This window comes from Perca fluviatilis, chromosome 22 (genome assembly GCF_010015445.1).
Source record: "Perca fluviatilis chromosome 22, GENO_Pfluv_1.0, whole genome shotgun sequence".
NCBI lineage: Eukaryota > Metazoa > Chordata > Actinopteri > Perciformes > Percidae > Perca > Perca fluviatilis.
Window position 1 is genome coordinate 19010776 of NC_053133.1, and position 23447 is coordinate 19034222.

Here is a 23447-nt window from a genome sequence, read left to right on the forward strand (position 1 = left end):
TGGGAGAAAAAGGTGCTCTGGTTTATTGGAATTTCTTTAAACCAATCACAATCGTCATGGGCAGCGCAAAGTGCCGAACAGAGCCACCATGCCGCTGCAAAATAGCCTTGAGAGGGAACTTGTTTCGGTGGAACATTCAAAAGTTTAAAAGTTGTTTTAGTCGTGCAACAGAAAACTCAGATTGGACTAATTAGCTGTCTGGATTGGCCCTGCAGAGATCGAGGAGCAGTTAACCATGGTCCTCATAAATCCACTGGAGTTTAAAATTCCAACACAAAGAAAGCGGAAAGTAACGGACATCCGGCCGTAAAGAGTGACATTCGGCGGAATTTCCAGCGGCAACGGAGCAATCCTGCAGTGGAACATTGTGGATATAGACTATGTTCAGGCACATAGAGTCAGTCTCTATAAATGTCATTAAGGTGCAGGCCACATAATATCAGCTGAAACAGTTTACCTTTCCCTCCTGTATAGTGACCACATCAGGCAGGCCTCCTGCTACTCGAGCACGACCTGAAAGAAACAATGTTAACTTATAATAATTACAACAAATACATTTAATTTCTATGGTAATCGAAAGAAAACGACCACGTTAGCTACAGTGCGTAGTTTCTGTCGCCCCCATGGGGAATTCTCAGTAATGACAACAACACTGTTGAGGCATCCACATGACGCAAGCCTTCGGTGATCGCACCCCCTCCCCTCCTCCACACATTTGCTAACACGGAGGATTAAAAAAACATGATGGACTCTTCAGAAGAGGTAATTATCCTCGAGCTGCTGCGTGTGAATGTCAACCGGACGACACATTTTGTAAACATAGCCTTATGGAGAAACACAGAGAGAGTTTTGTGGAGCTAATAGACTTAATTAGCTTTGTCTCAACTCATTTGGCAATGGCTTGAATGTAACCGACGTTCATTGATATAAAATAGTTGAGCACTATAGCTTTAAACTAAGATATATATATATATATATATATATATATATATGGATAATTTCTTTCTTTAAACGTAATCAGTGGACTCTTATTTTTTTACAGGACTCTGTACGTATTATGTGGAAAGACTAAGGGTTATGTGGTCTTTGAGTTAAAATTCAAGTTGTAGCATTTGAAACTCCATTATACAGTATTTTAAGCAATACATGAAGGACAGGTCTTCTTGATGATTCAACAGTTACCTCATCCAGGCCTAAAAACTGACAAACACAAAGCCACTGTAAACACAAAACACTTACTTCTCTCTGCAATAGCAGCAGCTCTGATGAAGTTAAAAAAGAAAGAAAGAGAAGAGGTAACAACAAATTAGATGAAGGTTGCTCAGAATCAGAAGTCAAAGTTAAGGCTTGATCTGCACGCATAGACCTTCATGTAGTTCCTCAAATCACTGTAGGTTTAAATTGACAAAATGTGCATGCCGTGATTTTAGCTACATACTGTAAAGCCAGTAACATGGTCCAGTAGTCAGTAACTTACTTCAGTCTCTGGAATTCTGCAAAAGCATCGTCAAATGCTGCAAAACAAAAAAAGGTTGTTGGAATATGAAGGCTTGAGTAGGATACACTAAATTCAAAACAAAAAAATCTAATTTAAAAAAAAAGAAGTACAAGAGATCTATTGGAAGTCATTAATGCCTAAAAAACACATTTTAAACATTGTTCTCTCAAACAGTAAAACGAACAACATTAACGTAAACATACAATCAGTGTGGGTAAGAGAGAAGATTCAAATATGCTGACGGTCTCACCTTGACCAGACAGCTCAACGGTCCTTCTCAGGCCACCTTTTCCATCGTTGAACTCAATGGCATATTTGCCAATGTCTTTCTCTGTGGGCTCTGAGATCTGCAGCCACAGCTGCTCTCCCACCACACCACTCTTTATACGGTCAGAGAAGGCAATGGCTGAATCCCTGAATCCCAGACGTGGAAACACAGAATCATAAGACAACAGGTGGACAAAGCACTGAAATATTTCACTATTGTAAAAAGGGCACACATATACAGAAAGTACTAGAACTAAGTGATTTATTCTCGAGTGTAATTAAAAATGCAAATATTTTTTTAAGGAATCATCTTTCTTAAATAGATCATCTTAATTGCATTGCTTAGAGTTGCTGTAACTAAATAACTTGAATAACAAATATACACATGCTTGCACAGATAGCAACCTAGCCTCAGAACGTACTTGTAGTGCCATGTCACTTGGAGTAAATCGTTGTAGTAGCTGACAAAGGTGTAGAGGCGGATGCCCTGATCTGTGCTTGTGATCTTCAGTGGAGTGGACGAATTGGCTGCAAGTCAAATATTTATTTTCGGGTCAAACTGAAAATTTAAATGAATCAAGCACCAGTGTACGGACAAAATGTTTCTCTTCTTACCGATGAAACTGAAAACTTCATTCATCAAGTCCTTGAAACCTTAAAGAGAACAAATCATCATCCTAAGTGATACATTTGCTACAGTCATAATTGGTTATCTCAGTTTGTGACTCCCAAAGGTTACCTTGATCTGTCAAATTCAATGTAGAAGTGTCCTTTCCTCTGTCATCCTTCAGAACGACCTCATACACACCAGCGTCCTTCTTGGAAATCTGACAGAGAGAGCAGGAACGTCAAATTCAGTCGTAAAAACAACACCGGACAAAGAATATGATTTGTATTCATCTGAAAAGGCAAGCGCTTCTCTTCTGCTATGGGTGCTGCAGAAAACACATATATGACGCAAAAGCAAAAAAGCCAACAGACAAACAAACAAACATGAATAAATAAAGCATTCTCAGGCAGAACGGCAAAACCAGAAGTGGCCGTTGGCCCGTGCCGACAACAGATAACTGTTCCACACTTTTAGTCTTCTCCAGATTAGGCCGTCGGCATAGTCTGCTGTGTCTGCAGGGGAGTCGCGCTGAAATGGACACATGTGACATCACATTTATGTTAGACCACCTGGAAGGATGTCAGGTTACTGAATGACACTGGGACAGACTTTTAGAGACGACACAGTGGGATGGCAATGAGTTGTGAGGTGTAGAATGGAAAAGAGGGTTGAATGAAAACAGAGTAGAAGAAGACAGAACAGTTAGAGAAAGAAAGCAATAACGGAATGAGTTCATTTAATTGTATAGTTAGGAATTAAAATATGATATGTAAAAAAAAAGAATTTAAGACAAGTAATGCTGGTTGTTATAATAAAACATTTTAGTGTAATTAGTTAAAAAAAAGTTTTAACAACTCCCTTTTGATGATTTTTTTTTTTATTCCAACTTACTCAAAGACCTGATTCTTGTGGGCCAGCATTGAAGGGAAAGAATGCCATAAAATGTGAAGGATCCATATGTTTTTTGAAATGTAGACATAAACAGAGCTGTGCAAGGATTCCACATTAACATTTATATATGCAAATGAATTGACAATTATACAGTACATAAATATACATGTATATGCTGTATATATACATAAATGTACACGTCACAAAGCTTTCCTTTCTCATATTCTTACCTGAGCAATTTCCAGTTTCAGCACTCCCTCAGTGAAGCCGAGATGCTCGTCTGATTTGATCTCGCGTCCATCTTTGTACCAATGCGCAGAGGTCTCCTTCTTCATGTTGCCGACCTGAAATGCATCACAACAGAAGGATGTGATTAAAATGAACACTCAAAGTATTTCTTTAAAAAGAAAGCAGCATGAACACCCTTTACAGTTCGGTCTCACCTTGCATTTCAGTATAACGCAGCACTCTGGTGTCACCTCGTAACCCAAATACTCGATAAAGTGAGGACCTGGAACAAACATGACAGTTACAAAAATGGAAATCGTATCATGTAAATGTAGTTCAACAGTGACTCAAGTAGAGCTGAAACGTTTAGTCAATTATTTGATTAATTGATCAACAGGAAATCAATCTGCAAATATTTTCATAATCAGTTAATTGTTTAAGTCCATTTTTAAGCTAAAATGCCAAATATTTTCTGGTTCCAACTTCTCCAGTGTGAGGATTTTTCGGCTTTTCTCTTTCCTATCTTTGCAACGGACAAAACTAGGCATTAAAAGATGTCAACTCAGGCTTTTTGTTGTTGTTTTCTAACGTGTTATAGACAACACAACTAATTGTTTCGAGACAATAATCACTAGATTAATCAGTAATGATAATCATTAGTTGCAGCTCTAAATACATGAGTAATATATGAGTATGCAGCAATAAACACGTGAGTATTTAGGGCTGCAGTGAGTGTCCCACACCTTGCTTTCTGACCCATTCTTTCTTCTGAAACTCTGATTCTTTCTGCAGCTCCTTGAACACTGCAAATAAAAAGAGTTTACAATGTTAACAATTTATGGCTCAAAACAACGCTTCATCTATCCATGATATCTATAACATGCGATACATGTTTGGTTGCTGTTTAATTATGTGATAACATGAATGTACTGATAGTTTGGGATCAGTATTGCCATTGGACTGACAAATAGTCGCCCAATCAGAGCCTTGAACTGGCCCAATCGTCATATGAGTAGCCCAGTTTTTTATTTGCATTTAGGGAAGCGCTTTTTAAAATAAACATATTTTAGATAATGTTACATTAAATGTTAAACATTTTCACTCATATTGAACAGAAGTGTTTGCAGGTCTTTTATCACAATGCTCTGACAAAATAATGATTGGAATAGGATAATTGTTTCAACTTAGTTGTAATAAACTGAAAAGACAGTTTGGTTATTGCGTGTTGTAGCTGAGCTTACTGAACTTAGTGGCCTGTAAATCTTAATCATACTACTGTTATAATAATATGTTTAAACTGAAGCTGACAACAACTGATTTCTTGCACCACTTATTTATATTTCTATGCCAAAAAGTAAGTATTCAATGATTCTCTATGCGTTTTAGCCTCTAAAATATGATTTTGTATTGAAACTGAACAAAACTATCACTGAACTCCATCTTAATAGAACTTGTAATTATTATCATCTTCAGGATTTTATTGTTTGACTGAACATACCGTCTCCTATCAGTACCAAGCTGGACTGGTTGGTAGCTTTCCCATCCTGCAACTGGAAGGTGAAGGTGCCCTCATCAGCCGGAGTCAGACTCTCCATGATCATCTCAATCACGCCGGTGTTCTTGTCAAAGTTCATCTTGTATTTCTACAAAACAAAGACAGCACTCTTAAAACTGTTCTCACCAACACACAAAAATGACACAAAAACATATCTCCAAGATATATTACGAATACAAACTGTTCACTGACCTCCCCCTGAGAGAGAGCGTTTTCGTTGAAGATATAATCGACTTTGCCGTTAGCTGAAATCTTGTCCGCCTGCAGCCAAAAGCGAACCTTACCCTTCTCCAGCAGCTCCACAGCCAACTCTGACTTCAGGGGAATAACTAGTTTGAAGATAGAGTGAGAGCCAGCTCAAAGAAACAGTCCAGTCCATGACATACTTAAAAAGAAAACAGCTGTGATTACACTTACTGGGGAATTTGTGGTCATGGCTGACCTCCAGCAGCCTTTTCAACTCTGACAAAGATATGAAAAAGGGACTCATAAATAGGATAAAAAGCAAAAAACTGAAGTTGTTTTATACGTTTACTTCTTGAAACGTGTGACTTTGTAACCCACCTTCTTCAGAGAGAGTGTAGCTGGATGAAGCACCATCAGTGTGGGTGACAAGACATGAGTAAATGCCAATGTCCTCCTCCCCAAGAGTGTTGAAAATGGCTTTGGATCTGCAGGGTAAACACAGCATAGGAGTTATAATAAATAAGACTACTAAGTGATAGTGTGTTGATCAAAGAACTTAAAAAGTCATCTCACTTGTTTCCCTTGGTCTCTATTGTCAGGTGGGATTGGTCTGTGATTTCCTCGTAATTCTTGGACCACACAAATTTAGAGTCGGGGGTCAAGTCACAGAATTCATAGTTCAGGGAGACGATGCCGTCATCGTTAACATCGACTACTATCTCCTTGGTGCCTGAAACCCAGAGACGGTATAGTGTTACATCTTGACATAAGGAGCTCGTCACCTGCAGTTCTTCACCATCAAACGTTTTTTTCCTACCTGGTTTGGTGAGAGCTGGGACCGGCTCTGTCACGTCTGAGCATTCTCCAACACCGGCTTTATTCTGAGCGCGCACACGGAACACAAACCTCTCTCCTTCCTTCAGATTCTTAATCTGTAAAATAAAAGAAAATAATCAGATTACACACCAGCTGCTGCCACACATGTAAGTGAAGAAGAAGAAGTGCTCAGCCGGACGATGGCGACCTTGATGTACGTCTTCTCCGTAGCCTTGTTGTTGACTCCTCTCCACACCTCCTCTGGTGCATCCGCTTCCTTGATGTCGACGTAGAATCCGTTGACCGGATCACGGCCCTGGTACACAGGTGGTTTCCATAGCAACACCAGAGAGTCGTTTCGCACCTCTCTTACCTGCAGGTCATGTGGAGGTCCTGTGGTCCAAAACAGAAGAAATGAGAAACACACACCGGCTAAAAACTAACTGCTGATCAGTAGGTTAAAATATGTTTTACTAATGTTAAAGGTGTTCATAAATACCTCACAGGCATTGGGTTAACAATTATACACAGTAAAATGGAAAAATGTCTGCACCCTGCTTTCTTGTTCCATATTCTTCCTTGATTTAATGCGGACAGAGACTGTCTAAAAAGAGTTCATAGTTCATCACCCTTTCAGTGGGTTAAATAGGATGTCTAACCAACCTGGCACGGCGATGGTCCACTCCTCGCACAGGAAGGTGTTACTGGGCAGTGAAGGGATGCCGACACCTGCCATGTTGGCTGCGCGCACCTGGAACTGGTACTTCCTGTTCTCCTTTAGGTCAGACACCTGGAGGCAAAGGGACATGAAGACAAAACCTTACTTATGGAATTGTCCTTTAAAATCTAATCAACTGAACCCTGTATTTAGGTTGTTAAATTTAATAACTCACCCTGTAGGCCCTATCGCTGATAGCCTTGATGTTGGCCTCGTGCCACTTCCCCGGCACGCCATCAGTGACCTCACGGTAATCCACAAAGTAGCCAGTGATGTCAGCACCGCCAATGAAGCTTGGCTGTTTCCAGGCCAGCACCATGGAGTCACACACACACTCCAGGACAGTGATGCCATAGGGTGGAGCAGGGGATGCTGAGATGACAGAAAACACAAATTAACACCATAATGCCTCACTAGGGGAACACAGTGTTGTAATGGGAAACTGAAGCACTACAATGAGATGATACTTTTAATTCCCAAACTTCTCCTAATTTATTTATAATCCTTTGAAATCTTCGAAATTCTTTTTTATTTAGTTTATTGTTGATGTTGAGCTTCAGCGTCCCGTTACTGATTTATTTTTCTAGTTACAGCAGGTATTGGGTCAATGTCTGCCATGGCCCAAGCATCACTGAAGTCACCACTCGATTGTGTAAAAGCCAGAAGATGGTTAGGTTAGCTTAGCTTAGAATAAATACTTGAAACAGGGGTAAACAGCTAGCCTAACTCTGTCCAAAAAGGTAATTGAAAAGTAAAGCTCACTAATTAGCATGTTGTATCTTGTTTGTTTAATTCATGCAAAAACCGAAGTGTGAAAACCAGACAGGCCAGGAAGTCATGCGCCCGGCTAAAAACAGGTCAGACACAAAAGCCCCTGTAAAACTAAATTTTTTCCATCACTTTTACACTTCAGTTTTTGAACAGATTCAAAGAACCAGATATAACATTTTAAATATTTTAAAGAAACACATAACAAATATGCATATTTCCCAAATGTCAAACTATTTTTATACTATTTTTATACTATTGGGTAAAATAGGCTAGTTATATAGGTAGGAAAATTCCAACAAAGGACACAGTGATTTCTGGGACTTGAAAGAAGGAATAACTGTGAGCTAAGGGTTTCTAAAAGCAGGATAATGTAACATGGTGATAATAAATTGGCCTGTCGTACACAAATAGTCACATCAACTTGATACTGTCCCCTATTTAGGGGTGAGAAATTGGTCAAAGTGTCAAAGAGGTGGACATCTGAAGGAATACACAGTGCGCTACCAAAAGGGTCTCAGGTCACAAGTGTCCTGATCTTGTGTTGGTTGGATGACCCACTTTTCAAGTACAGGGTGTGACTAGCCGGCTCCTGCCATGAATTAATTGTATGTGTGTGTTAATGTGCTCTGGGTACTCAATATGATGGCAGGTCCTGAGGTGCCAGGTGACTGATGTTGAGCCACCCAGGGAGGAGGTTGTGGGAAAGTGGTGGCCAGTTAAACCATTAAGAAGCGTGACTGTGTTGAGTTAAAGTTTGGTGTTGATTTACTTACCTTAAAGAGTAGAGACTACCAGTAGATAACTTCACCCACTGTTTATTGATTATTGTGTCAAAAGCATGTGAATGTAAAAGTAGAACCTTGCAGAAGGGAAATCTCTAAGTCAGGGTAGAATAGTTTCATGGATTCTAAGTCGGAGGAAATGTTTTGGTTTTTTTGTGGAGTTGACGAAAAGATTTCCATCTGTGACCGGTGCTCACCTGCCGACTCTCTCCTGGGCGCCGCTTTCTCCCGATTAGCAGAAGCATCTACAGAGAACTTACGTGCCTGTTGGGCATCAGACTCATTTGCTGTCTCTACAGCCTGATTCTGAACCTCTGCAGTGACTGGGTCTAAGTGTGTAGCTGTGGCTATGTCAGTTAGTGATTCAGAAACTGAGTCTGACACAGACTCTGACACCAGGTCTTTTGCCAGGTCAGGGGCCCAGGACACATTGCCACTCTTGCCCCCCTTGCGTTTACTATCCACAGGGTCGGGCTGTGTGAGGGCCGAGCTAGCCGCCCCGACCCCCTGCCTGGCTTCAGTGTCAGCCTGAGCTTTACTGCGCTTTTGCTTAGTGTCAGGGAGGGACTGGACAGTTTCATGCGTGCCCGTCCAGCGTGGCCTGTGCTCGGTTAGTTGGCCAGCGTTACCCCCCGGCCCCATCTCCGGCAACACACCATGAGGGATGCCGCCCCCTACAGGAGTTAGCAAAGAAAAGCAGAAGAGTTTTTTTTATTTTTTTAAACAGGCAACAGATCGGTTCACAAGTCACAGCTCCTCTCAATCACACAACATCCAGAGAGCAAAAAGAATATGAGCAGAAACAGTACATCAGCCTATCAAATACAGTAAAATGTCCTCATCTGACTGGAAGTGAAAAATGAAGACAAGATGACCAACAAGTGACATCCCTGTGAGGAGGTGAGGAGGTGAGTAGGCTTCATTTGCGATTATGGGAGCATGCAGGCGAGTGAAGTAGAAATACAATGACAGTGGATGTGCAGGCTTTGCACCAACCCTCTATGAAACAACACTGTACTTTAGTAACAATGCCAATGGATTCCATCACCTCTTACATTTCTACTGAAAATATGAAATTTTGTGTGTTGAGATTGAATGATATAACTCATATGAGCTGTAGCCTTTCTTCTATTTAAATGTACAGTAGATTGGGGTTTTGTAGTACAGATGGTAGTATAGCACAGCCCATTCCATTCTTTGTAATTAAACAAAGTAGAAATGATTATTTACCAATATGTCCAATACGTCTGCCTGCAGAGAAACACACTGGCATTTTTACTGATGGTACACTAAGTGAGTGTGTTTCACAAGGGAAAACAGAGCATGCCGCTCAAAACAAAGCTGGCCATTGAATGTCAGGCATCCAAAGGCTTTTGTTATGCTGATCATAATGCAGAGAGACTTTAGGGAACACATGCAGGAGATCAGAAAGAGTGACTCTGACAATTATCACAGCAGCAGAATTGGTCTGTTTTACATAGTATGTGCTCCAATTCAATATTATCATTTATCGACTATATCGTAAAGATACTAAGTTATTTCTTTAATGATTTTTTTAACTAATAAAATAGAGCTCATGTTTTAATGTGTAGAGTTTTTTTCTGATGAAGTTTTACTTTTTTACATTATTTGAAAAATGCTGAGTGATTTCAGCCATGTCATCCAGCCCTAGTGTGTGTACAGTGTTTCAGATTTGAGTGAAACAATTCAGATATACAGTAGGAACGTTTTTTTTGGTTCATGTGACACATATAGGCTAATAGGCTAATCTGGCATCAATGTGTGTGTGCCATGGGACTGTGTGTATTTTAACTGTACTAATTTCATAAATAATTCATAGTCTATGCATTAAAATTCGGTTGGCTATCCAACAGAGCAATTCCACTGCCAGGTTAGCTGTTTTGAGATTAAGACAGAGAAACTGTAGTTGGAGGGTACCGATGGAGTGGGAGAGGTGTGTGTGTTGGTACCTTTAGCACCATGTGGGGTTGCCGACACGCCTTGTGCCCAGGAAAGGAGAGGGAAATGGGGGGTGGTGGTGTGTGACATTGGGCTGGTTTGTAACAACCACTGAATTGGATCGCACTGACCCAAATTAGAGGAAGTCTACAAGTCCTGACCCCGCCTCAGGCTGTGCAGGGAGAAGGAGGAGGGAGGGTGGATGTGGCTGGACAGGGTGGTGGGTAGGTGGGGGCACATAACAGTGCAGCATAATGTGACAGGGTGACAGGGTGGAACCATGGTGAAGAAAGTGTTGGAGTGTAGATGCTGATGATATATAAAACTGAAGACATCTCTCAAAAGACAACATCATGTTAAAATGCCAATTCTTGCATGTCTTTTGTAACGTTTCTCCCTTAAAAATGTAGACAAACTTTAAAGGACAATTCCACCCTTAGGGCCAATATTTGAACCAATCTTCATTCTTTGGTGTTCATGCATTTCAGGAGTCATCTTGTGGTGACATTTCCTCTTTTTAGTGAACTCCCCTAAACCTGCCTCACCTACCTCTACTTCAGATTTCAGGCTCTGGTTTCCTACATTTCCCAGAATAGCTTTTGAACTAAGGTGTCTTTTATATACACTAAAATTCAGGAGATTATATTTTTTTCTAATTTAGCTGTTGCCTTTTGATTATTAAAATTCAATGTTAAATAGTCTAGGGAGAAGCCCTTAATTTTTTTTACACAGATAGCGTAATTATTTCTTATGAGAAATTAAATATCATAGACATTTTCTAACATAATATATCCTAACATAATTTTCTGTGTTAAGGATGTTATAAAAATACTCTAATTAATAACAAAATTAATTAATTCAGAAATGCAAGCTACAACACCAACTGCTGATTTTTAAACATTACTTACATACATTAGTTTTTTTTTCTTCTACATTTTTCCTTTTAGCCACACATCTGAATATACAATAATAATCTATATGTCTCAGTGTCCTCTAACTCCTGCATTAGCTTTTTGTATTCAGATGTGAACCCTCAGTTGTACTCACCTATAGCAGCCTTCACCTCCACAGCCTCAGACTCTGGGGAGAACTGGCTGAGCCCTGCTGCGTTTACTGCCCTCACCCTGAACACGTACTTCTCTCCCGTCATCAGACCATGGCAGATGAACCTGCAAATATGATAGGGGCAATGCATTTATATGAAATAAGTGGACGATATAAACCTTGGTTAAAAAGAAAGAGGATTCATTTTACCTGGTAGCCTTTACAGGCTTGTTGTTGCATGGCTCCCACACATTGCTGCCCTCAATGCTCCCCTCAATGTAGTAGCCCACCAACTCTTTGGCCTCACTGGATGCTACCCAAGACACAACCACTGATGTGTCTGTGTTTCTGGTAGGAACAACTTTGCTTGGGGCAGATGGGATATCTGTGGACCAGAACGTTTAACATGTTTTGGGTCAAATTAACTGAGAACGTAACATTGCTGCTGTTAAGATACATGTATGTGTGTTTTCTGACCAAGCTTGTCGCCAACAGTGATGGCCTCCGTTGGGTCAGATGGCTCGCCGACACCGGCAGAGTTGCAGCATCGGACGCGGAAGCTGTAGGATTTCCCTTCGGCGAGATCAAACAGCGCAAAGCGAGGAGACTTGACTGGGATCTCTGTGTTCACCCTCTGCCAGCTGTCTGTGCCCGAAACACACTGACAGACAAGGATACAAGGTGTTAGTGTGGATTTTTCCTTTCACAGGTAACATGTAAGAAAATGCTGATAAATAATTTACCTTTTCTACATAGTACATGACACCCTCGAGGCCTTTCTCTCCAGGTGGGTTCCAACTCAGCACCACATAGTTCTTGGTTGCCTCTGTCACCTGCAGCTCAAGAGGTCTGCCAGGAACAACGCCCTCTGATGGTCAAAGATAAAGAATGAGGTCCCTGAACACAGCAGCAGGTAAATGATGAAATGTGGCCTCATTGTGTTGTATAAAATGTCCTACCTGCAGGCTCCTCCTCTGTGACAATGATTTGGCCAGTCCAGGGAGCAGATGTACCTGACAGCAAGTATATGATCATCATGAAAAGTTAGGAATCTGATGTAAATCAGGAGTTTTTGTTTTAGGTTTTAACATTTCTATATTTTTATATTATTCTACAATTTTTGAATTGGTCCATTTTCAAATTATTTGTGTTTCTGAGCAGAATTGTATGTTAGGTAGTAGTAGTGGAAACGCCTTTATTAAAACATTAAAAAACACCTATTCCATAGAAAAAATTCTGTACAAAAATTCTGTACAAAAATTAATACATTGTAATTTAAAAAAGTATAAATTTAATCACTGTTTATGTGCCGATATCAATGTATCTGTCAACAAATACATTGCTATTACTCTCATTCTACAATTTTTTACTTTCCTGTGTTAATAAAGGTTATTTAAATATGGATAGGAGACTGGTAGGCTGTAATCAGACATACAGGAAAAGCTGCAGTACCTCTCATGCGGGCGCGGTCTGATGGGTCCATGGCAGCCACTGGCTCAGAGACTCGGGACGGGCGGCTCATGCCGCTCTTGTTGATGGCACGCACACGGAACAAATAGGAACGGCCCTCCACTAGGCCAGTGACGGGGAAACGGGCAAACTTAACCGGAGTGTCATTGCACTGGATCCAGTGGGTGGTTCCAACCTCACATCTGTACACATTTTACAATCATTGTTAGTATACTTAAGTTTTTATTCAAATGCTTCCAAGTAATTACAATTGTGGGATAATGTGTGCAGAGGTGTTTGATTTTAAAATATCAAGTCAGTGATATTCTTGCTTTTGTTTTTATTTTAGGAATAGTTTTAATGATGAGCAGTGTTCTTGGTATTACTCTATTTTCACACCTGACCTGGTTTTAAAAAAGCTCTTTAATCTTTTCTTTTTCTGTATTTTTTCTATTTATTTTTTTATTGTTATTGATAAGAAGTTCTGTAGTTGGTATTGATTTCTGTGGTATATATCCAGTTTTAGTTTTTAAAGCAAACCAATATAGCTGCTTCATGTGCGCTGTGTGACGTTTTCATGGATTTTAGTACCTACTATGGAGTGTCAAATCACTAACCATGTCACAGACCATTACTGTATTTTAAAACTGTGATTCTCCCATTCCCTTAACTATTTAAGGGTTTTTATCCAGATGACCACTGCTGTGAGACGACTGACAGACATGTTTAGCAGCGACATATTGCTTGACCTGTCCACAAAGTAGCCCAGGATGGAGTCGCCACCATCGACCGCTGGCTGCTTCCAGGTGACAATAATGTAATCCTTGTTGGCATCCAGACAGCGCACATCCAGAGGGGCACCGGGAGCTCTTTCAACCTCAGCATCAGCATCTAACACAAACAAATAGTAACAACACCATCAGGATTGCCAGGATGCATACTCTCTTTTGTCTTACACACTCTTGTTTTTTGTTCTACTGTAGCTGGTGGTTTGAAAGTGAGCTGTGAGCTGTGAGCTGTGAGCTGTGCCCTGTGCGTAACTGTGTAGCTGCATGGCATGAAGCCTGGAATGTTTCTGGTCATCAAGTCAAACACAAGAGAACCGAGAGCAATCAGTGGCAGGAGGACAGAATTAGCTGCAGCCCGCCCCCAGAGTGAAAGGGGATAAGAGAGGTGACTCTTAAAGAAACATAAGGGGTAAAGCTAGGCCTCCAAGAGTTCCATCATAAAGTAAGGGCATATCATTATTGGGTACATGTACATATGCAGCCTGCATTATACAACCATAAACCATCAACAAAATGACACTTTTTAAAAATGTAACAGGTCAAAAAATTACAAAAGAGGATTTTTTTATTTAAGCAACTTTATAATGATCGGTCTATTATGACAACATACTGAGAGATACATAAAGAGAAGATGGTTATAATCAGACAGTGTGTTTTCTCACAAAGAGCCACAAAGAACAGTAAGGAAACAGGGCAGCCTATTGTTTCTCCTTGAAGCAGATATTTACAGTATCTATCTGCGCGCTCACAGCCAGACTCATTCCATAGCTGAGCTCTCTGAGAATAGCCTGACTGCAGCAAGGCTCTTAGGAGATTGTACCTAACCTCTTCTTTACTGGGCGACCCTGAGCCGTAACAGAGTCAACAACAGGGTCTATGTGTAGAAGCTGAAGCTTTAAAGGTCAGATTGTCTCTGAAGGCAGCAAAGATAGGCTTCACTGACCATTTTTTCCACTGTATCAAAACCAGATGCCTGGGAGTTGGAACTCTATTGTTGTCTCTATTAGATATATCCTATTTAAAACCAGTCACTCACATTCAAACCCTGACTATTAGATGTGGTGTTGTCACCAGGTGCCAGAGGACGTGCTGTTGTGCCTTTAACCATGATCTAATGACATACTTGATGAAAACAAAGTTGGGGGGAATCAGGTTTCATTTAGCGTGTGTTGACTAGGATGGTAGTGAAGTGTCTGATCGGAGACATCTTAGATACGTAACATTTTACAGAATTAAAGGCTTGAAGACTTTTTTCCTAATGTGCATGAAGTGAGGTGTTAGAACAGGCTTTATTGAGGTTTAATCGATAATCACTAAGGAGTCAGAGCTTTGAGACCTCTGAAGGAGTCTAAGTCTTGGAAGCAACATTGGATCTGGACAGATTTGGGACTGTAATCTCCCAAATTAGATATTTTACATACAGCAGCAGCAGCAGCAGCAGCCATCTTTACACAAACTAGATTATAATCCATTATCTAGTGAGCAGCTGAGAGTCATCTAACGTTTTAATGACAAGTTAAGGAAGGTGCACCCACCTTTGACAAAAACATAGGCGGAGTAGGTTTCATATCCAGACTTGGTGGTGACACGTAAGGTGTAGAGACCCTCGTCCTCTTTGTTGAGGTGTGTGAGTGTCAGCGTGGCTCGATCTCCACTCCAGTGCATGTGGTTCCATTTAGAAGGAGACAGCAGAACATCTGAGGGAAAAAAGATGGAGGGTGGCTCAGTAACATGAATTACTAATCTAATCCTTCTTTATAAAATAATATACCAAGCAGAGACATGCACAGGGAAGCTTACAAAGTAACTACTCATTTCATACTTTTAGTTATTGTCCCAACCAAAATAATACATGTGATGTATTCAGATCAGATAAATAATGAATTTAAAATCTAGAAGTGGAAAATAATTAAGTACAATTAGTCAAGTACTGCACTATTTTGAGGTAGGAATTTTACTTGAGTATTTCCATTTTCTGCTACTTTAAATTTCATTACAATTCAGAGGCAAATATTATACTTTTTACTCCACTATATTTACCTTTAGTGACTGCAGATTCAGATTGTTAATAGAAAATATAATCAACAAATAAATTATGATGTATTATTATCGGTTAAGATAAAAAATTCACAAGCTGACCAGCAGCATATAAAGAGATTCAAATTAGCTCCTTCTTTACCTGCTGCAACATTAGAGTGATGAACACATTGATTCATCAATAATTATAATCCACTAACAATACATATCATTCTGAAATAGGCCATTCTGTATGAGCACTTCTACTCTTGGTACTTTAAGTATATTTTAATCCCAATACTTTTAAGAAAAATTTGAATGTAGGACTATTAACAGAGTATCTTTACACTCTGGTATTGCTACTTTTACTTAAGTAAAATATTGGAGTACTTATTCCACCACTGTTGAAGTCTTATCCCAGTGATATTGATACAGGCAGGGGCGTCGGACTGGGGGGGAAAAGGGGACTGAGTACCCAAAAAGATGCTAGAATGAATAGCTGTGGATGCGGGGAGGGGCCCATAGAATATGCCTTTCTACAGGGCCCAGAATTTTGTGCTACGCCCCTGGATACAGGCTAGAGCTGGGCAATATATTGATATTATATCGATATCGTGATATGAGACTTGATATCGTCTTAGATTTTGGATATCGTAATATCGTAATATGGCATCAGTGTTGTCTTGTCCTGGTTTTAAAGGCTGCATAACAGTAAAGTTATGTCATTTTCTGAACTTACCAGACCGTTGTAACTGTTCTATTATTTCCCTTTACTCACTTAGTCATTATATCCACATTATTGATGATTATATATAAAAAATCTCATTGTGTAAATATTTTGTGAAAGCACCAATAGTCAATACTACAATATCGTTGCGGTATCGATATCGAGGTATTTGGTCAACAATACCGTGATATTTGATTTTCTCCATATTGCCCAGCCCTAATACAGGCACTAGGTTTGACGTGGCTAAATAATCCACAGTTTGGCATCATCTTCTTACCGTCTCTGTACCACTGGACCTCTGGCTGGTAGAGGTGCAGGGTAGGATAAATGATGACCGTACATCCCAGACTCATGGTCTCACCCTCTCTTCCAAACGATACACCAAATTTATCAACAATGTGAGTCTGGAAGTTGATGCCATACTCAGACACTGGGCCATCTACAGACAAAGCATGAAACAGAATCAGAGCTCCGACTGGCATTATTGTGCAGACACACATAACAAGTAAAAAGAGTGTTCAAATCAAGTCGAAGAACAAAACACTGCACTGTAAAAGAGACAGAACATTACCACATCAATAATCATATCCACAGAAAAACCAATAAGCTGGATCAAAACTTTTCAGCCAGACAGAAGAAGGTGGAGAAGAGAACATGTATCACGTTTGTAAGAATAAAGGACAAAACAGACCAAAAGAGTTACTCTGAAACTGCAGTACAGTGCTCACAAAAAGAAGTGGGGGAAATATTGCAACTTATCATGCATTAAACAGTGAAGCACAGCAGACATGTGAAAATTAAAAATTAACTTAATATCCAGTGATTTTAGTTGTTGATAGTTGAAAATACAATTATTTTGTTCTCTAAAATAAAAAGAAATACTTCTAACTAACAGTTTGCTACTTTTCCCAATACATTGTAGGCCTAGTTAGGCTCTATTATTATCAAATGACAACAACATGTACTCATTTTATGCAGATGCATCTTCTCACAGCATCACAGGCTATCTACCTAACGAGAACATAAACTTACAAGGTTGCATACTTGCTGAAAAATCGGTAGATTTTTCCATATGAACAACTTCAGGAGAATACCGTGAACTCTACACAGACAGGAGGAGTCATGCATGGACATGTAGTCAGTGAAAACGATCAAGTTCACCAAAATGTTTTCAAACCAGATTCCAGTGACCCTGTTACCTTCAGTACTGGCCCCTGCATTGTCGCCGTAGCATCAAGGAAACAGAAAAGTTGTTAGTGCAGTAGCACCCACCCATCTTAACAGCCCCCAACCCAACACATCGCACTCATCGCTGCAGTCAGTCATGTTTGAGCAGTTAGCATGATAATGTTAATAATATTGAATTATTTTTGGGATAAATGCATAATGCTAACATTAAAGCTGCATTATTTTAACTTTGAATCAAATGACTACATGCTATGTGAAATGAGCCAGAAACCAATAGAGCATTATTACACACTTGTTTGGAGCTTTTTTAGCTTATTTTAGCTCATCGTTTTGTTTTTGCCACAATATTTGCTATCTAGTTTCATTGCTCTCATTAACATTGCTTCCAGGAACAGAGGGCAGATGTTTTCAGCAAATAGTCTCAGCTGTACGGTAGCTACAGGCACAGCACCACATAGCAGGCAGACAAAATTAGCAAGCTGGTGAAGAGAATCGAACATCTTGCAGCTGAAGACACAGATATTTTTCTCAAGAGACCAAAACAGAGCTGTAAGGAGAGTGACTTATAATCTTTAGGTGACTAAAAACATAGCTCCAAATGAGTGCTGATGTTGCTCAGCATCTGCTGAATGTTTAGATAAGCAACTTTTCTAACACGTAAGCCGTAACAACTTAACATCGAAAAAAATTGTGTCAAGGCTGTGTCTTTCAGCTTCTTCATCTGCCCCCTGGTGGCCATAAGTGAATATATGCAGCTTTAAATTTCACAAAACAGCACAATTGGAAATTAAAACAAATACACAGTAAATTCACACTTACGTCTGGGGGATGGCAGGGACTCATCAATTTCCCCTTTGAACCCTGTGGAGAATAGCAGCAATTACAGCACACACATATAGTGTTAACAGTATTATACTGACAAGATATCAAAATCACATGAGAAATCACTTTTCACATAGTGGGTCTCTAATCATAATGGCACTTACAACTTAAATTACATTTGGTTCCTGTGTTTGAGACCTATTACAGTTTTACAGAATCTATTAACAAGAAAACCTTTAAAGCTACATTTAAGATAAGATAGAACTTTATTAATCCTGAATAAAAGTTTTGTGCCAGAGATTGTTTAAAAACTTCAACAACATAAGAATAAAACAATAGAGAAATTAATGTAAAGTGTATAAGGATTTATGCTAACACCAGTGCCTATAGAATAACAAAAATGTAAGATCAATTTTGTAAAATAAAGTAATATTGACAAAGATATTGAAAAGTAATAAAGAATAACTTAGAAACTTTATACACTGATAGTACTGACTTATAGTGAGCTGTACTTTGTTTTTCTTGTGATTTAAAATAATTTTGTAATCACGACAAAACAGTTTTGAGAGCTTGTTCGTGTTGAGAGCATTGGGGGTGTGATGTTTATAAGACTTCTATTGGTGAAACCCACTTTTAACAACGACAGAGGCATATGCAGACAGCTCTCCCTTGGAGTTCATGGCAGAGACGCGATACTGCGCCGTGTCATCAAAATCACATCTGAAAGAGGAGAGCATCAGATGATAAATGTCCATGATTCGCACATTCTGTTTTAAGGATTAACTTGTACAGTGCCCTTCCCCCACCTCAACCTCAGCCCTCATCAACCATGTAAATAATACCAACTATGTGAGCCCCGACTGTAAAGCCTTCCATAACTCCTGGCCAGGAATACTCGGGCAATAACTAGACACCGCTGGTGATGTCATGTGCACCAGGTGGTTTGGGTCGCTGTACACAAAAGTATCTACGGCTGAGTCGAGCCGACATATTCCACTAAAACGTCATAAAGATAATCTCATACTGTAAATTCCTCTTTGTGAGTTTTGGCTGCTTGTTGAAATGGTGAAAAGGTCTTAGCTATGTTTAGACAGGCTCTTTGTTATCTGTGGAAGCCTAGGAAATAGTGTGGCTCTTCTCTGGCTCACAGTCTGTCTGTTTGGACAAGTTATGCAGGGCCAAAGGCATATATCAACATGGCCATGACACACACAAAGACAGAAGCTTTGGTTCTTTTCCACTGGGTACAATCATGACTAAAAGATGAAGCCAATGCTAAAGTAAGGTGCTGTATGAAAATTATTTGACTGGTTATGTTTAAACAGTCCAAATTAACCACTTAATTCACTCATTCTCCTGCGTGTTGGTAATTTGGATAATTGTCCATTTAAATAATTGTATAAATTATGAATTAATCTCTCATTATATGCTACTGTATATGTAAGTGTTGACTATTTTTATATAAAGATCTCTCTCTTTTCCTGTAAAACATAAACATATTTTTAAAAGACTGTGCTTGAACTCTGGGGCGGTTATATGAATGTTAACTACGTACCCCCGTCAATGGGAGATATTATTGACATTACTTCCATTCCATGCTTTTCTACAGTCTATGGTCTGTTATCAAGGTGAATAATCATATTGGCTGCATTAAACTCAAGTGATAGGGCCTGAGAATTGCAATATTTCTGGATAAAGCCTGTGGAAAAAAGAGCTTATAACAAGCCAAGCTAGCACAAGAAAAATAAATCTACACAAGCTAAGTGCATGCATATTCTGGAATTGTTTTTGCAATGCTTCCTCTGGATTTACAAAACCCATTATGGTGGTGACATGACAATTTTGAACTATGAAACAAGATGTTTCAGTGGATTTTTGAGAATACTTTATTTTGAGAACTGTGGAAAGGAGAAGCTACACATACCTGTTAATCTCCAGTGAGTGCACGCTGTATCTGCTCTCAAGTTTATACTTCCCAGCATTGCCAATCGGGTCAATTGCCACATTGTTTTTGTACCTTGTAATGGGAGGCAGAATACATGAAAGATAACAGACCAGAGGAAACAGAAAACACTTGAAAAAGATTAAACAGAATCAAGAGGAAAATAATAAAGGAATAAGCAGGATGTTGATGGAACAGAAAGGAAATATTAGAGATTATGTTATAGGTGATGTATGTCTGTGACCTACCAGACGACCCTTGGGTCGGGCCAGCCACTGACAGTGCAATGCAGTCGCACACACTGCTTCTCCCACACAGTGTGGGACCGTGGTTTAATCACAAACTCCGGGGCGTGCATCAGGCTGTCTTCGTTCATGCGCTTAAAGTGTTCCCCGTGTTCATGGATCTACAAACAGAATAGTACTTATGCATTAAATCACTCAGGAAAATTTTACCTTTGCCAACCATAAGCTTAAAAAAAAAGAAAATCCCCATAATTTCACCAGGAATTCACAATGCATGGTTGAGGCAAAAACCAAGCTTTTACAAACACAAATTGAGCAAGATCCCAACATGTCTTTATTTGTTTTACACATGCTTGAACGTGACACGTGTTATGAGTGTGAGTGTGTGTTGTTCATGTCCTATGAATAGTAGAGGTGTCAAGGAGCCTGTCTCGTTGTGCATCCAGTAACTCAACACATACTATGACAACACTGTTGGGACACTGCTTCCCTGTGTCTCAAGAAACATGATCTCCTGAGGAATTTGTCACGCAGCAGAACGGCTATATGGCAGAGTGGAGACAGACTGTGATTATGATTTATGATGCTTAATGAATGGCCGGCTACTACTTCACATAATCACCCAGGGATGTCTTAGAATTTTTGAGAGCCAAAATTGGGACACTTGAAGAAGTTTCAGGAGACTTTGATGACTTATGTAGAAGCATTTAATGAATCTTGATCAAAGAGAATTAGGATGAAGCAGTACAATTTCCAGTATGATTTAACCACAGTGTAGTTTGATGTAGTGTAATCCCAACTCTGAGGATATCTTCATTTCCAAGGAGTATTTAACTTATCCTGGAGTAGTTAAATTTAGCTGTTTACCAAAATACAGGCTTTCTATGCAAACAAAGATATTACTGGCACCATGAACACATGTGCTTTCTAAATCATGAACCCAAACACATCAGCACAGACTAAAAACAATGTCACCCTGACCATTCTGCAGTAGAGCCTATCCTTAGGTGTGTGTGTTTATTCAATTGTCTTCCCTGTGTGTGGGGGGCCTTATCTAATGCCAGGGACCTTGAGAGACTTTTGTTATCATACAGCTGCTCAGTCTCCCTAAACTCTGTCTACACAGGTTGTGATGAAGTGTTTCCAAATTGAACATGTTGGGCTTAACCTGTGACTTGAATGTGACTAGAGGACTACTAGTCTCAATTTAGCAAAATTCTACCACAAGGGGCATTAATAACTTAATTGTGTAAGTAGTAGTAACAACTACTTATTCACAGGTGCTTGGTGTTCCTAAGCAGAACTGCAATAAATTATGCTCAGTAATGTGACTATGTAGATAACATTTACAGTACAGGCCAAAAGTTTGGACACACCTTCTCATTCAATGTGTTTCTTTATTTTCATGACTATTTACATTGTAGATTCTCACTGAAGGCATCAAAACTATGAATGAACACATATGGAATTATGTACTTAACAAAAAAGTGTGAAATAACTGAAAACATGTCTTATATTTTAGATTCCTCATAGTAGCCACCCTTTGCTTTTTTTGATAACTCTGTAAACCCTTGGTGTTCTCTCAATGAGCTTCATGAGGTAGTCACCTGAAATGGTTTTCACTTCACAGGTGTGCTTTGTCAGGGTTAATTAGTGGAATTTTTTCCCTTATTAATAAAAAAGCAAAGGGTGGCTACTTTGAGGAATCTAAAATATAAGACATGTTTTCAGTTATTTCACACTTTTTTGTTAAGTACATAATTCCATATGTGTTCATTCATAGTTTTGATTTTGACAATGTGATCCCATGTCGTGAAACAGAACAGCCTTCTGTTATGTCACAAGTAACAATGTGATTCTATGATGTTGTGTCCTGTCAAAAGTAGGAGAAGCTAATCAGTGACGCCATGATTGAGATTTTCTGCTGTGAAGTCACAATTACAAATAATGTTTATGTATAGCATAATTATTATTATGTTATACCATGAAACAGAACGGTCTACTGTGATGTTGCAAACAAGAAAAGCCATTCTATGATGTAAAAAAGCAGAATGGGCATACTGTGAAGTCACAATTAACCCAAGCAACAAGCAAAAAACAATCTGAAAGAGAATGGTCTACAGCGAATTGACAAGTAGGAGAAGTCAATCTGTAATGTCATGACTGAGATTGTTTGCTGCGATGTCACAAGTAACAAAAGCCAGTCTGTGACGTCTTGTCTACAGTGATGTTGTGGGTATGAAAAGCCCATCAGTGATGTCATGAAGGATACTGATTTGCAAAGACACATAAGAACAAACCCTAAGGACTAAACTGGACACTAATACCGTATGACAGTGTCATAATATATGTCACCGATGTTCTGTGATGTAAAAGTAATACACAGTCATGTTGTTATGTATATATATATATAAGTATATGGCCTCCTGTATGACCTCAAAAGAGCTACATGTAGAATTCCCCCACTGACCCTTTTGTTCAGAGAGATGCGTTCCGCCGACTCGCGCATGGTCTCCCTCCTGGAGATCTGCTCTGACCTCTCCATCTCCAGGCCACTGGTGAACAAATCCCTGCGGGCCATGTATGCAGCAGTGTCCCTCACCCTTGCTTCCTCTGTATTCGAAAATCCTGTAACAAACTCTTGACTAGGAGTTTGTAGTGCAGAGCCAGGGATGGATGTGGGGAGTAAGGCACACCATTAAAACTGAAATAACTTTTGTTGTAAAACATTCTGGAAGTTCCATTTTCATACGGTGAAGAACTCATTACCTGCCCCTGAAGATAGGCACTACATAGCCGATGATTTGGTTCTCTTTATCCACAGCCAAGTAAGTTGGCTTGGCTCTCTTGGGTACAGGGCTCAGTCTGCTTGCTTCCAGCCCAGAATGTGAAGACACTTTAAGTCTGGGACATATAGAATACCGTCAGGCACTCAACCAGCCAGT

General features: G+C 39.6%; 1 protein-coding gene and 1 long non-coding RNA gene across 13 annotated transcripts in view; one reads left to right on the plus strand and one right to left on the minus strand.

The window, feature by feature from the left end:
* myom1b (myomesin 1b) overlaps positions 1 to 23447 on the minus strand; it is a 30191-nt gene that overhangs the window by 4133 nt on the left and 2611 nt on the right. For 5 of the 12 annotated variants that reach the window (XM_039790246.1, XM_039790241.1, XM_039790238.1 and 2 more), the window contains 36 exons: positions 23272 to 23406; positions 22973 to 23147; positions 20506 to 20663; positions 20240 to 20332; positions 18947 to 19035; positions 18313 to 18354; positions 17505 to 17519; positions 16583 to 16744; positions 15098 to 15259; positions 13524 to 13665; positions 12778 to 12977; positions 12285 to 12338; positions 12069 to 12193; positions 11803 to 11986; positions 11536 to 11710; positions 11329 to 11450; positions 8979 to 8996; positions 6945 to 7141; positions 6715 to 6841; positions 6260 to 6444; positions 6053 to 6167; positions 5809 to 5965; positions 5614 to 5720; positions 5467 to 5511; positions 5242 to 5378; positions 4993 to 5137; positions 4238 to 4297; positions 3710 to 3777; positions 3497 to 3610; positions 2505 to 2592; positions 2381 to 2419; positions 2188 to 2293; positions 1749 to 1912; positions 1478 to 1514; positions 1240 to 1262; positions 458 to 513 (listed from right to left, as the gene is read on the minus strand). In XM_039790246.1, the coding sequence (XP_039646180.1) occupies positions 458 to 513; positions 1240 to 1262; positions 1478 to 1514; positions 1749 to 1912; positions 2188 to 2293; positions 2381 to 2419; positions 2505 to 2592; positions 3497 to 3610; positions 3710 to 3777; positions 4238 to 4297; positions 4993 to 5137; positions 5242 to 5378; positions 5467 to 5511; positions 5614 to 5720; positions 5809 to 5965; positions 6053 to 6167; positions 6260 to 6444; positions 6715 to 6841; positions 6945 to 7141; positions 8979 to 8996; positions 11329 to 11450; positions 11536 to 11710; positions 11803 to 11986; positions 12069 to 12193; positions 12285 to 12338; positions 12778 to 12977; positions 13524 to 13665; positions 15098 to 15259; positions 16583 to 16744; positions 17505 to 17519; positions 18313 to 18354; positions 18947 to 19035; positions 20240 to 20332; positions 20506 to 20663; positions 22973 to 23083 (3822 nt within the window). In that variant the 5' untranslated portion in view covers positions 23084 to 23147; positions 23272 to 23406. The remainder of the gene's footprint in view (positions 1 to 457; positions 514 to 1239; positions 1263 to 1477; positions 1515 to 1748; positions 1913 to 2187; positions 2294 to 2380; positions 2420 to 2504; positions 2593 to 3496; positions 3611 to 3709; positions 3778 to 4237; positions 4298 to 4992; positions 5138 to 5241; positions 5379 to 5466; positions 5512 to 5613; positions 5721 to 5808; positions 5966 to 6052; positions 6168 to 6259; positions 6445 to 6714; positions 6842 to 6944; positions 7142 to 8978; positions 8997 to 11328; positions 11451 to 11535; positions 11711 to 11802; positions 11987 to 12068; positions 12194 to 12284; positions 12339 to 12777; positions 12978 to 13523; positions 13666 to 15097; positions 15260 to 16582; positions 16745 to 17504; positions 17520 to 18312; positions 18355 to 18946; positions 19036 to 20239; positions 20333 to 20505; positions 20664 to 22972; positions 23148 to 23271; positions 23407 to 23447) is intronic. The other 7 variants (XM_039790242.1, XM_039790250.1, XM_039790243.1 and 4 more) reach the window with 4 other exon arrangements.
* LOC120552321 lies at positions 12179 to 15119 on the plus strand. The gene is made up of 3 exons (XR_005637985.1): positions 12179 to 12238; positions 12714 to 12999; positions 13454 to 15119. It is a non-coding gene; the product is annotated as an uncharacterized LOC120552321 (long non-coding RNA).